The 15,519-nt window shown below is 35.9% G+C and overlaps 1 protein-coding gene across 3 annotated transcripts in view; it reads left to right on the top strand.

The window, feature by feature from the left end:
- The window catches only part of ctdp1 (CTD (carboxy-terminal domain, RNA polymerase II, polypeptide A) phosphatase, subunit 1), a 125,668-nt gene that overhangs the window by 40,765 nt on the left and 69,384 nt on the right, over positions 1-15,519 (top strand). For all 3 annotated transcript variants that reach the window (XM_016563127.1, XM_016563128.1, XM_016563129.1), the window contains exon 11: positions 2,513-2,669. In XM_016563127.1, the coding sequence (XP_016418613.1) occupies positions 2,513-2,669 (157 nt within the window). The remainder of the gene's footprint in view (positions 1-2,512; positions 2,670-15,519) is intronic.

Raw genomic sequence — 15,519 nt, 5'->3', positions numbered from 1 at the left:
CCGAATCAGTTTTCTAAAGTGTTTTTGAAAAATCACATACCCTGCCTTTAATGTTAAGTTCAGTCACACACACAGATCACGTTGCGGCCGCACTCAGACATTCAGGAACAAACTTTTTAGCGCTGCCCCGCAGTTTTATCAACTAAATAGCTTAAACGCTCAAGAGCTGCATTATCTTTCTCAACAAGGAGCTGGTAACATCGTTGTTTCTAAAGGAATTAAAGCCACAGCTTTACTGTTAATAGAGAAACGCGGCAAAATGGTGGTAATTCATACATACACAGTCTCTCTCTCTCTCTCTCTGTGTCGTAAATGAACCGTTGATGAATTGCACTTTTCTGAGAATAGAATATTGAAGTGGAGATCGCTAAACTGCAAGCTAACCGCTGTTTTCAGAAAGCATGCGCGTTTATCCTCAGTGGAGAGAGACCGTGTGCACATGGTTGCCAGGTTGACAAAGATAAGTAGCACACTTAGCTGATATTTCCGTATTGCGGAAGTGTAAAGCTCTGTTTAGGGGATTACGTCTCTTTATATCAAGCAACCCAGTTGTGTTCCTCTGCGGCCAGATTAAACCTTGTTGTAGCCTATATATATATGCTCTATTCATTCTTTTTTAGAAACATCGCTCTTTTCTACTCAATTTTAAACGTTGTAAAATTTTAAACAAATTAAGCGCGGTCCACTGCTGCACACGTGCCACAATATCGATACAGGGCCAGCTGTATCGATACTCGTATCGTCAAATCTCTCTGACGATACATCGTCGTATCGATATTTTGAACACAGCACTAGTGTGTATTGTGTTTATTTATTATGTATATATAAATACACACACGTTCATCACATATATTATGTAAACAAACTTTTATTTTGGATGCGATTAATCGTTTGACAGCAGTACTTTTTGGGTTCAGTTCCTACGGAAACCATTGAGCCGTCCACAGCTCTTAAGTTAAACGTTTGATTGGATGTTTCAAAGCATAGATATGCTGCATAAACGACTTGTTGCTAATTACCATGTTATATTTGTGTACATTCTCTACACTCTGAAAGTTTTTTTTTTTCTTTTTGTCTTGCTGTTTTGTACAACAGTACAAAACAGTACAGACAGTGTTTTGTCAATGCAATGACAGTAAGTTGGCTAGTGATGATTTCTGATGAACTTGACCTGACATGTTGACCTTTCCAAGATGACACTGCTGCTGAGTGTTGCGAGTCTGCATTATGCATCTAGGTCTTCTGTTACTCTGAGTATGAAATGAAACAAAATGAGAGATTGTGTGAATCGATGTCTGCGCCCTCACCTATAACAGACTTTGTGCTTAACAGGAGTGCTGTATATTTGTGTAGATTTTTTTTTTTAAATGTTAAGAGATAATGACTTCTTTTTTCTTTTTTTTTCATTTGGGTCTATTTTGACCTGGGTATCAACTATTTACACATGGTGTTATGCAGATTTTTCCCCCACATCTGTGAATAAGTTGTCTATTTAAAAAAAAAAAATGTATATATATATTTTCCTATATCTCACACACACTTTTTGTGACTAAATTTAGTTGATGCATGTTTATTGATGAACCATTGCTGCGTGAAGAATGAAAGTGAAAGTTTATGCAGGTAAAATTAATATATTTTGTTTAAAAACATCCAGAGTGATATTTATGTTTTGTTAGAAAATTAATTTGTAGTTTTCATGAATTTTTGAGCAGTCATGAATTATAAATTCAAAGGAATGTAATTAAATGCATTTATTTCAGTGTAGTTAATACTAGTAATTCTCAGGTTATTTGTATTTTATAAATATCATATAAATGTATATTGAAATTACATTTATAAATGAATATAATTTCTTCCTTCATCACAGTGGTTTTTTTCAGTAGTTTTAGAAATGCGAAATTTCATTTTTTTTTTATAGAATGGGGCAGAAATGTAGTAATAACACTGTAACATTCAAAACTCTGAAATGTTCCTGCTTTCACTCATTAATGAGAAGTCATTGAGCAGATAAAATATGGTTTTATTCGACAAAATAGTAATCTATGACTTACATTCTACCAGGTCAGAACAGACGCCGGATTTCAAAAATCATATGCAGATTTTTTTTTTTAGAACTCATTGATTTAAAAATGCTTGTTTAAACCTTTGTTCAAAAAGACTGCAGGAGCACATGTAATTCTGCTTCCCTGTGCAGAATTATCATGATTATCATGTTGTGGCTCCTCTTGACAGAAGTGGAGATGTGATTGAATGTTTGCTGTCTGCTGTGGACAGGCTTGTGCAGTGTGTGTGTGCGTGTATGTGTGTGTGTGGGTTTTATTTCTTGATTTGCTCTTGATTGCTTATTCGGGTGTTGCTCAGACCAGGAGAGCCGCTGTCCTGCTTTGCTGCTCTGTCAGAGCAAACTCAGCCAGTTTTGCTTGATATACATATTTCACTTGGAGACTGATTACAGCAGCCGCTGATCTGGAGTGTGTGTGTTGAGCGATTGATTGTTTCTGTGTTTGCTCAGGTCAGCTCAGGGGTCTCAGCAGACGGATGAGGCTGCAGGATCGAGTCCTGACGATGAGCAGCCTGGACCTTCCCGCAGGAAACGCCAGCCCAGCATGTCTGAAACCATGCCGCTCTACACACTCTGCAAAGAAGACCTGGACAGCATGGACAAAGAGGTTAAACACACACACACATACAGTACATAAACATTTTCTTAGCTAAATGAGGACATTGCATGGACTTCAGATGTTTTTATATGCTAGTTGTAGTTATAAATACTATAACCTAACCGACACCCTAACCCTGACCTCAACAGAAAGCATTCTACATTTTAACAATAAAAAACATGATTCACTTCATTTTTATACCATTTTAGCAAATGAAGACATGTCCAAAAAGACATTTTGTTAGATTTAGTTAACTTCTTAGTACAGATTTGTCTCCAGAATATGGTGAAGTTGGAAGACACACCCACATTTTAAGTATGTATTTATGTCTAATAGGGCTGTGCGATATTGAAGAAAAATGCGATACCTTGTTAAAAAATGTGATATTCGATATGCGATACGATATTGCTTAAAGTGTGTAAAATCAATTTCAATTATATTTTAAAATATTAAAAAAATTATATAACCAATTTGTTTCACATTCTTTCTTGGAAAAGAAAGAATCACTACAACTTCTGAAAGTGACCAGCAGTGTTTTAGCATTACATTAAAAGTAATGTCACAAATCAGAAAATGAAATTTAACATTTAACATCAATGTGAACACAAAAAATTAATGACACTAATTTTATATCATTGTAACTTTGCTTTCCACACACTTGAAGTACTTCTTCATATACCACAGCAAAAACTATAGTCTGAGAAAGTTCAAACATGATTAAAGGCAAGTGAACAGTCAGTAAAAAAAAAGAAAGAAGATAGATAGATAGATAGAATGATAGATAGAATGATAGAACGATAGATAGACAGAAGGGCTGTTCGATATTGAAGAAAAATGCGATATGCGATACCTTGTTAAAAAATGCGATATGCGATACGATATTGCTTAAAGTGTGTAAAATCAATTTCAATTATATTTAAAAATATTTAAAAATGAAAATGATATAACCAAATTTGTTTCACATTCTTTCTTGGAAAATAAAGAATCACTATAACTTCTGAAAGTGACCAGCAGTGTTTTAGCATTACATAAAAAGTAATGTCACAAATCAGAAAATGTCATTTTAACATCAAAGTGAACATACAAACAAAAAAATTATGACACTAATTTTATATCATTGTAACTTTGCTTTCCACACACTTTAAGTACTTCTTCATATACCACAGCAAAACCTATAGTCTGAGAAAGTTCAAACATGTATTAAAGGCAAGTGAACTGTCAGTAAAAAAAAAGAAAGAAAAAGAAAAAAAAGAAATACGCAATTTACAAGCATAGATAAAATAAGCTGTAGTATTCAGGCACAGAAATTTAATAATTAAGTGTAAAATAACACTGCGTTGTGTTCACTGTATGAATTAAATTTAGATTAATCTTTGTTATAGCTGTTTTGTTGTTTGATTAACATTAGTGACATATTCAGCAGCACGTATTTATAGGCTGCTGTCCCTTTAAATCCAACTGCACGGATCCAGTATAATGATACACATCTGATTTCTTTCTCAGCTGTTTACATTCATTTAACACAACCGCAATTTACGAGAATGATCGTCGAGACGGGTACTATTGCATATTGCGATATTTACATTTGCGATATTTCGATAATTTCGATATATCGTGCAGCCCTAATGTCTAACTTAGAAACACAATACAAAAGGAAATACATTGCACAGATGCAAGCACGGTTGTTATTGGGAACCTTATATATACTCTAAATAAAGGTAAATATCATTTTATATGCACTTTCCCTTTGGAAAGTTTTTTGTTTGTTTCATTACATTTTTTTGTTTTTGAAAGAAAATTGCTCACCAAGGCTGTATTTATTTGGTAAAACAATGCAGTAAAAACAGTATTGTTGTGAAATATTATTACACTAATTTCTATTTGAATATATTTTAAAGTTTAATTTATTCCTGTGATGGTAATACTGATTTTTCAGCTATTTAAGTATGTAATTTGAGTTTATGGCATACAGTTTCTTTGCAGTTGTGGTTCTTTTCTGTGCTGCATACAGGACGAAAACGGTCGCATTTGCGACCAAAAATATTAATTTGCGAGTGATATTTTTGTTGAGATCGCCACTGGCGACTATAGAAATTTACATGTTATGACTTAAAAATGTGCATGAGATGCCTTTTTTCCTGCTTGTTTTGCGATCACATCTTTTGTTAAGTTAACGTAATAACTAATAAATAATCATATTTATTATTGATGTAATAAATAATTAACCTGCTAAAAGCAGCTCCAGTTGTGCAGCATGAGAGAGATCGAAAATGACAGAGACGTGCGAAGTAAAACTGCAGAAAAAAAGTGTCTATTTCGTGCACAACTTAAACAAAATACAACAGGTAAAGCTGTCAGCTGTGTGGACATTAACAATATCGTTAACAATTCTCATTTATAATCCATACTAATATGGCATAATCTATATGCTGTGTTCTGTTAATGCGTGAACTTCATATTATTTGTAGCGCACTTGCTGTCCAATAATCGTAATAAGCTTTGTGCTCTGTTATCTTTTAATAAACAAAGTATCAGCTTCAAAGTTCTGCCAAATTCATAACGAAATTCAAGCAATACCGCTTTGGCGCTCTTTAATGTGGCATGAGCGATCGCATTAGTGCCTCAGTTCAAGCGGCACGTGAACCCATCATATCTTTCTCTTTACTGCTATAGTACAACATAAACATGAATGCACATCAAAAGGTATATTATAAGATAGATAGACTACAGTACAGTTTAATGAAATATCTCATGTAATCGCTCATTCAATTTTTCAGACTGCAGAAAATGAGTAAAGCTTGTAAACAATGCCACCTAACAATCATTTACCTCAGAATAATCTAGAAAAAATAACTATAAAGAGGAGCATTTTGCTAAATTTATGCGCTATATTGCATATTCATATTTTTACTTAACCTGTTGTCTACACGATAAGAAAGAATGCAAGGAGCTAAAGACAAAATTCAACACCTCCTATATAATTGCATGTTACTAATGAAGTAAGACTTAAGGTGTGCAAGACTATGACAGCATTTATAGGATGCATTGAGGAGGAGCCCAAACTACACTCAATGGCCAAGTGATGCTGACATAATTATGGTCCATGATATTGGCACAGATTCTGTGTAATAAACAATTCTTTCTGACTGTTTATAGTTCTCAAGTTGGAAAAGACGTTTAGTTCCCACTTTAAGTGAACCTTAAAACCATAAACGCATAACAGTATGACTGAAATGTTAAGGTGTTTTAAAAAAAAAATTAAACACATTTATTCTGTGGCACTTAAAAAACTAATTTGGCGCCTATTTTTGTTACTTATAGGAGCCAATGGCTCCTTCTTGTCTGGAGCCCTGTGCATATCCAATGTTAAAGTCCGATTTTGGTGGATCTATTTTCTTGCCCTGTTAATGTTGATTCTTTTGTTTCATTGCTGTGCTGTTGTCCTGCTTGACGTTTGTGTTGATAGTTCATGTACTGAATTGTTTACGGTAGTGTTACATGTTTAATTCATGACCAAGCCAAAGTTACATTCTTCCCCCCACACAACGCTTTTAAGATTCATAAAAGCCAATTAAAAAAATTGTTAATCACCCTCTGCGATCAGGAGCCGCTGAATATTAATGTCGAGTCTGTTTGAAGAGGACATGTAAGAAGCAAATTACTGTGATCATAGCAAAGCGCAAATTGAATTGCTGGAAATTAAGTTTCTGCCTAATAAAGATGCATTTGCCCAACAGGAAGTTCAAAAGATGCTCGTAATGGAACACTAGCTTTACTACTTACTGTAAGCTAGTGTTTTATTAAAAATTAGTAAACAAAATTGTAAAGCATTACTCCTTGATAAACATTTCAAACAGCTTCATTCATATGTGACCTTGGACCACAAAACCAGTCTTAAGTCGCTGGGGTATATTTGTAGCAATAGCCAAAAAAACATTTTATGGGTCAAAATTATCTATTTTTTCTTTAAAAATCATTAGGATATTAAAGGGGTCATATGATGTTGCTAAAAATAACATTATTTTGTGTATTTGGTGTAATGAAATGTGTTTATGCGGTTTAAGGTTCAAAAAACACATTATTTTCCACATACTGTACATTATTGTTTCTCTTCTATGCCCCGCCTTTCTGAAACGCGTCAATTTTTACAAAGCTCATCGGTCTGAAAAGCGAGGTGTGCTCTGATTGGCCAGCGATCCAGTGCGTTGTGATTGGCCGAATATCTCAAGCGTGTGAGGAAATGTTATGCCCCTCACCATACTGTGATGCCGTGTCCCGGCCGGAGCGACGAGACAAAAACATTAAAACCCATTATAAACGAGGTATTTGTTGCATCCAGTGGGGACATAATTACGGATTATAATGGCTTGCACTGTCTTTTTACGCGATGCACCGTAACCGCGTAAACATAAAACCATGTCTGCATTTGTGATCGGAGAAATGACAAACAACAAGCGATACTCTACACTGCTCAAAACTCACTTTTGAATCGTCAGTGGCAAATTCTTTAAATATAAAAAAACGTACTTACAGTCTGTGAATCAGAACAGCCAGCATTGTAGTCTACTCTACCAGGAAACAGTCCTCTATAAAATGTGCTGCACACATCTGAACACACTATCTCGGCTAAATATTGTCCTATCCTAACAAACCATACATCAATGGAAAGCTGATTTATTCATAAATATCATATAAATCTCAATTTTAAAAAAATAATAATAATTTGACCCTTATGACTGATTTTGTGGTCCAGGGTCACATATGTCATAGCTCTCATTCCATATTTCATTGGTGTGTCTTTCCCTGGAACTACTTTTTTTGTGTGTGTGGTTTTGGATGGGGGAACAGATGAATGAAAAATCTTCCCTGACTTTAATTGGATAGTTCACCTAAAAATGAAATTTCTATCATCATTTACTCACCCTCCAGTTGTTCCAAACCTGTGTGACTGACTTTCTTCTGAGGAACATAAAGAAGGTATTTAAGAATGTTGGTAAACAAACAGTTGATGGAAGCCATAGTATGGACAAAGAATGGCTACCATCAACAGGTCGGTTACCAACATTCTTCAAAATATCATCTTTTGTGTTCAACAGAAGAAAGAAATTCACACAGGTTTGGAATAACTTGAGGGTGAGTAAATTATGACAGAAATGTCATTTTTGGGTGAGCTGTCCCTTTAAAAGGTGAGGAGTCATGAAAAGAAGACTTTTCACATATATGAAGGACAATAATGGAACTGGGCGGCATCTTTCTATCGGCGTGCTGGATCAGTGTTATTGCTGTGTGATATATATTGCATTGCTTATTTATGAGCACATCTTTGCGCAGCCTTCCTCTTCTGACCTTGCTCTTCATTTAAGGTCATCTTCACGCTGGCTGGCTCTGGTTTATTAATGATTTCGTCTGATCTTTAAAATTGGTCATGGGTGTGTGTTTAAAAAAGGTGTGCATGAAATTATAAACCCTGTGTGGATTATTTCTTTTATCCCAGCTTTGTTGTTGTCAGCTACACTTTCATAGCTCAAAGTGCTGCGTCAGGCTTTATATGGAACAAGTTTTTTTTTTTTTTCAGCTTTTTTCTTTTACATTTGTCTTGTCTTCTTCCGCTTTTTCTCTGAAGTGTGAAAGAGAAAGATGTGCCTCATGACTCCCTCTTAAAATCACTGACCTAGAAACACCGCTTCAGAGCTTCTTTAACTTCTTTCTCATTTGTCGGACATGTCTCAGTGCTCCTCTTAGCAGTTATAACATCTCCGCAGTCCATGTCAGAAATCCTGTCACTGCTGACAGTGTTCATAACAGCTGTGTTGCACTTTCCAGGTCAGATAGCTTCATTTTTTTCTGTTCACCTTCATGCTCACACACGGATGAAACTAAACCACGTCTTACCTTTAACGTAGCAGTGGCTTCAACACAATTTAAAATATGTGACCCTGGACCACAAAGCCAGTCATAATGGTCAGTTTTTTTTAAATTGAGATTTATACATCATTTGAATAAATCAGCTTTCCATTGATGTATGGTTTGTTAGGATAGGACAATATTTGGCCGAGTTACAACTATTTGACAATCTGGAATCTGAGGGTGCAAAAAAATCTAAATATTGAGAAAATCGCCGTTAAAAGTTGTCCAAATGAAGTCCTTAGCAACGCATATTACTAATGATAATACATTTTTGATATATTTACGGTAGGAAATGTACAAAATATCTTCATGGAACATGATCTTTACTTAATATCCTAATGATTTTTGGCATAAAAGAAAAATCGATAATTTTGACCCATATAATGAATTTTTGTGGTCCAGGGTCACATATATGCTTTGAAATTGCATCCTGCACAGTTGTAAATATCCACTACCTTTTGTTCAAACAATTTGTACTTAAAAAAAAAAAAAAAGAAAAGAAAAGTCTTATGTGAAGCTCTTCAGTGTGTATTTTAAAGGGGTGGTTGATTGCGATTTCACTTTTTTAACGTTCGTTATTGTGTAATGTTGCTGTTTGAGCATAAACAATATCTGCAAAGATACGAAGCTGAAAGTTCAATGCAAACGGAGATATCTTTTAAAATTATTTAAAATAAATAATTACTGTAATAAATTATTGGTGAATTTAAATGAAATGCTAAATGAAGGTATGTGATTAAAATGTATGTGTAATGTGTTTAAAACATTGTGTAGTGAAATATATTAAGAAGAATGTATGTACCCTACTGTTAAAAGTGCATTGAATTAATCAAACACATTTTTGCAATGTGAAAGTCTTTTCAAAAACTATTTCAAATGTTTGCAGTTTTAAACTTTTTATTCAAGAAACCTAAAAAAAAAATCAGCTTTACCATCACAGGAATAAATTATATTTTTAAATATATTCAAATATAAAAGTTATTTTAAATTGGGTAATAATATTTCACAATATTACTGTATCTCTGATCAAATAAATGCAGCCTTGATGAGCATAAGAGACTTTTGTTAAAAACATTAAAAAACCTTACTGACTGCAAACTTTTGACTGGCCGTGCATTATTTTAAACTTGAATTAAAAGCAGGATATGCACATGCTGTCGGGAGTCCTCCATATGCATTTTCCTGTATTAACATTAGCAATTAATGAATTAATTTAAATCCCTAGTACACATGTTGTGCTGGGAATCAAACCCATGACCTTAGCATTGTTATGTTTTGCTAAATTAGCTATAGGGACACCTGGTAGGGTAAAGTTTGGCAAACTACTATTTTTCAGAGCTGTATCTTGCTGGTTCAGCTGATATTTTCCTCCACACTGCTGCTTGTCAATTCAGAGAGTCATGCCATAAAGTATAAACACCTCTCAGCGGCTCTGAGGGGCACATGCAGTCTGCCGTGCTTCATGCCAGAACCAATATGTCAAGCATAAACAAGGGTTGACTCAAGAGCTCGACAGCATCCCAAGATATTGTTCATTTCTTTTATAAAAGGAAATCAAGCTTTCATACAGTATGCTGTAATGATTTCTGAAGGATCATGTGACACTGAAGACTGGAGTAATGATGCTGAAAATTCAGCTTTACATCACAGAAATAAATTACAATTTTGAAATATATTCAAATAGAAAAAAAAAGTTATTTTAAATTGAAAAATATTTCGCAATAGTACTAAATTTATGGATTTATGGTCTCCCATTCACCGCCATAGAAGTTTACCCAACTATGACGACTTCTGCTGCTGAGAAACCCGGAAATGTGAAAAAGGTCCATGGTGTATAATATATCTTGCAATCGTGCACAGTGGCTTTGCATGAAAATAATGCATGTTGTTCATTTAAAAGGTCATGTTTTATGGTGACATGTGATTTACTAGAAGTATCCATGGTGACAGACATGACATCTAATATTGAAATGAATGGGAACACCAAGCTTTAACAAGCTCCATCTTTATAGCAACCTTCTATTTAAGGACTTTATTTAGAACATAAACCCCTTTCAGTAAAATATCCTGACATGGAAATCCTATAAAATGTCATTCACATGAGGCTGCAGATGTAAAACCTGTTCTGTATCCTTTCCTAAGCTAATTTTCTCTCCCTTAGTCACTTATGGGTACCATTTGCCACCGTTCAATTTGTGCCCCATTGTTCTAGCAGCCTAACAGGGGTTTTGTTGAATAGCCCCCCTCACTCACCAAATATGACATCTCCGCTGAGGTGCAGGAAACCACAGCGTTATTATTCTGGGACTTTGCGAATTGGGATATTGAGGGGGTTAGTCCTTTGTTCACCAAACTTGCTGAATGGAAATGGAATAGTTTCTATATTTAGCATGTGGAGAGAGCTGTAGCAGGCTTTTAATATATGAGAAAGCTGAGGTTGATTGAACGTAAATTACTATTCGAAAAGTCACACATTTGAGGGAGCCGTACAAATGTACCTTTAGCATGGCTGTTCGGAGGAAGTAGGAATTAAGTTGTTGAATGGCTGCTGTGGACACTGGTAGCACTAATGTTCTCCTTTCATGCATTGCAAAATTGATTTCTGTCACTCACAGTACAGTAGTTACAGGCTCTTTAAATGCGAAGAATATGTTGACCTGAATGAAAACGAATGTTAATTGTTACTCCCAAAATCACTTGGAGAAGGTGTGAATGGTTTTGTAATGGTGTAATCATCCTCAGTTCTTTTTAATTCTCTCTTTATAGTCATGACTTGTCTCTGGTAGGTGTGCAAATAAACAGCGGTGACTTCCACTCAAGCAGAGAGTCCAGCCAGGTTAATTATGTTAATTGTTACATCCATATTATGTGTAGGAGGTCAACAGTGATCTCACTTGTTGGTGAGTGTGGCTTTGGCACACAATAAATGTGCTAAGAATCCTTCATGAGCAACACTAATTATCCATATGTCATGTTCTGCTTTTTTTCTGTCGCAGAGAGTCCAGCCAGGTTAATTATGTTAATTGTTACATCCATATTATGTGTAGGAGGTCAACAGTGATCTCACTTGTTGGTGAGTGTGGCTTTGGCACACAATAAATGTGCTAAGAATCCTTCATGAACAACACTAATTATTCCATATGTCATGTTCTGCTTTTTTTCTGTTCTTTCTGTGTCTTTGACTTTAGCTAAAGTAGTAGATCATCCAAAATAATGAAGATTCTGTCATTATTTACTCACCCAAACTCATATGAATTTGTTCCATGGAATATAAAAAGAGAAATTTTGAAGAATGTCCACGTTGCTCTTTTTCATACAAGTTTCTTTCTTTCTTTCTTATTTATTTATTTTTTTATCACTTTCACACAACTACCAGTTGATCCAAAGTGCTGTACAGTACAGCTAAAATAAAACAAATAAGAAACCTCAAAACACAATATAACAAAACAATTGACATGGCTATTGACAAAATGTGTTTTTTAAGCAGGTATTTAAATACAGGCAAAGAGGGCGCATTTCTAATAGAAGCTGGTAACTTGTTCCATAGTCTAGGACCAGCAACAGCGAAGGCTCGATATTGTGAGTGTACACAAATAAAAGTAGACCCTTTACAGATTTAAATGCTGTATTACTCTTATATGTACGGTCAAGTATGAAGGAGCATTTTAAGTTATTTTGGCTGTCATCATTCAAATCTGCAAGTGGTGCCGCCGGCGCCAACGTCGACCCCAGGAGGTTAAACCAAACAAAATTATTTCTGTTTTGTTCTCGTTTAACACTAATAGATTCTGCTTTAACCATATTTGTAATTCATTTAGACAATCCCAACAGAGGTCCTAAAAATTCTTTACTTTTATGCTGCAAGGGGAAGGACACTCCATATTTCTCAAAGATAGCACCCATTGGTAGCATAAATATAGAAAATAAAACTGGGGCAAGAATTGAGCCCTGTGGCACCCCACAGGCAAGTGGGCGTGAGGTAACAAAACAATTGACATGGCTATTGACAAAATGTGTTTTTTAAGCAGGTATTTAAATACAGGCAAAGAGGGCGCATTTCTAATAGAAGCTGGTAACTTGTTCCATAGTCTAGGACCAGCAACAGCGAAGGCTCGATATTGTGAGTGTACACAAATAAAAGTAGACCCTTTACAGATTTAAATGCTGTATTACTCTTATATGTACGGTCAAGTATGAAGGAGCATTTTAAGTTATTTTGGCTGTCATCATTCAAATCTGCAAGTGGTGCCGCCGGCGCCAACGTCGACCCCAGGAGGTTAAACCAAACAAAATTATTTCTGTTTTGTTCTCGTTTAACACTAATAGATTCTGCTTTAACCATATTTGTAATTCATTTAGACAATCCCAACAGAGGTCCTAAAAATTATTTACTTTTATGCTGCAAGGGGAAGGACACTCCATATTTAGCATAAATATAGAAAATAAAACTGGGGCAAGAATTGAGCCCTGTGGCACCCCACAGGCAAGTGGGCGTGAGGACGAACTATAATGGCCAATGGAAACACTAAAACTTCTGTTTGTTAAAAAAGATTGAAACCATTTCAACACCTTGCCCTGTAACCCAACACAGCTCTCCAACCTGGAAATCAAGATATTGTGGTCAACCATATCAAATGCAGAGCTTAAGTCTAAAAGCACCAAAGCCACAGCATTCCCTTTATCTGTTTCTAGTAAAATGTCATTTACAACTTTTAAAAGTGCAGTTTCCTTGCTGTGTTGAGACTTAAAACCCGATTTATTGAAAATCTGTTTTAGAAATCTAGATGGAATGATATCTTGAGAAGATGAAGATGATCTTAGACGTTCAACAATGCCTTTACAGGATTCAAAAGAAACAGGCTGAAAATCGCTCCACAGCATCGGACCGCTTGATCTCTCAGGTTGAACAGAGTTCCCCAAGGGCAGGCTAGATCTTAATTGAACGGTTTTCTCATTAAAAAATGTACAGAATTGTTCACACAGTGATGGCAGCATCAGGAAAAATGTTGACAGGGGGACTGAGCACAGAATCAATAACAGAAAAGAGGGTCTTAGGTCTGTGTTTGCTCAACATTTGCACGTACAAGCTACATACGGTCTTGCATACGCTTTGTTGCTCTTAGCGTTCAGAAAAAATAAATTATTACAATAAATGTTGGAGATTTTTAAGTCAACATGGAGTTATAAAAGCTTTGTTATGGATGTCTTTTAAACCCTACACACGCACTTGTCAACGCTACAGCCTGTTGTTTTTGCAGTCTTCAGTAGTTTGTTGTTGTTCTTGTTCCGTCTCTTCCGTTTCTTTTCCGACAGCGAAATAACGGCCCAATTCAGTGTGGACACCTTGTGGACAGACGAAGTACTGCTGAAACAATTCAAAGTGCTGCGTATACATTGTATGCGCGGTAACAAAAATTGAGTGGTACGTGTACAGTATGCTCATACTGTTCTGATGACGAAATTCGGCACCTGGAGCACTTTGTGCTAATGTGACATTTTTCGTGTCTGAACATAAAGGTCACAAGAGTTCACGGTGCGAGTAGAAGCTGAGGGTCTGAGTGAACTGTGGTCTGCTGGACGAAAGCATACATTAAGGTCAAATGGTTTCCAGTTAAATGCTGAGGCTTTGCGCTGGATTCGTTTAGTTTGCTTCAGTGTAGCTCATTTTGCCAACGAGTCTCTGCTGTCTTTACATAGATATTTTGACTTGAAACAGTGGCTTCCCATTTCCCATGCTACTATTCACATCAACATTGGCATGCTGACTATTCTATTGTTTTAAATAAATAAATTAGTGAGCAACCATTCAGAACATCCTAGCAACCATATAGCCCTATCGATCTCTTGGATGTGCGTCATCTGTTATGCTTTTCTGTGTGGCCGGTAAGTGGCAGAGGATTATTTTGGCATTTATTTATTCATTTATTTCCAAAGTATATATAATCTTTTTGTGTTAATAGTTAATAGCGGCCACTCCGGGATTGGTTGGTCCTGAAACATTACCATCAAAGGGAAAGAAATTTACGTAATCCTGAGTGCTGTGAATTTTGAGGTGAGGAGAAAACGTGTTTTCAAATGTCATCCTGCTTCTATTAGTTCTGCAGCCCAAATATCTTTGGCATTCTTCAATGTTCAGAAAGCTTTGGATAAAGAAAAAAAAAAGAAATCCCTAACTGGCTGTCTGGCATTAAAATGTCACCAGTGAACCACAGTCCCGAAATCACAATGTGGTTTGACAAGAAGCATTTTAGGACTGTGAGGTCATAGCGTGCACGTGGCCTATCTGACCTTTCTCATTCAGACACCTTACTATCTTGTCTAGCAGCATGCAGTGTTTGATGGGAATGTGGCCTCGCTAGAATACCACAACTCAACCGCTCAAATGTTAACTCCTGTATCAGATGAGGCTGAATGTTCGGCGTTCAAAGATTTATTGGCCTGCAGTTTGAAATGGTTATTTCTTTGGCTTAATGTCCTCATGCCATATGGGGGGAAGAGATACGTCCAAGCCAATATGTTATTGAATCTGTTGATGTTTTCTCAGTGGGAGGCAAAGATTTGGTCGGATACACGCTTCCACACATCGGGCAGTCATTGTCCAAACAACAACTGCTGCATACACTTGTCTGATTGTATCAGTTGAGTTGTTTGCTGTGACCAGAGGATTGGCAGTTTGGGTGCTTTAGAAATGTGTCCATGGTTTCCGCTGCTTCATGATGAGATCTGATACGTATTGCTGTTTCAAATTAGTGTTCAAATTAGTTTACCCAAGGCATCACACTTGTAAAAAAGGATTTTGCTGATTAGATTTTTACTTTAGGAGAAACAGTCTACAAAGAAATATTGAATCAGTGTTAGACGAGACGTTGACGAGCTAAAACTAATATCTGATGATAAAAACTATGATGGAATGTATGCAGTAGCGGTTTTAGGCACGGGCGAACCGGGCAGC

The sequence above is a fragment of the Sinocyclocheilus rhinocerous genome, unplaced genomic scaffold, assembly GCF_001515625.1.
Source record: "Sinocyclocheilus rhinocerous isolate Xijiao unplaced genomic scaffold, SAMN03320098_v1.1 scaffold1281, whole genome shotgun sequence".
Classification (NCBI taxonomy): Eukaryota; Metazoa; Chordata; class Actinopteri; order Cypriniformes; family Cyprinidae; genus Sinocyclocheilus; species Sinocyclocheilus rhinocerous.
The sequence above is the reverse complement of the archived record's forward strand: the minus strand, read 5'-3'. Positions and strand labels throughout refer to the sequence as shown.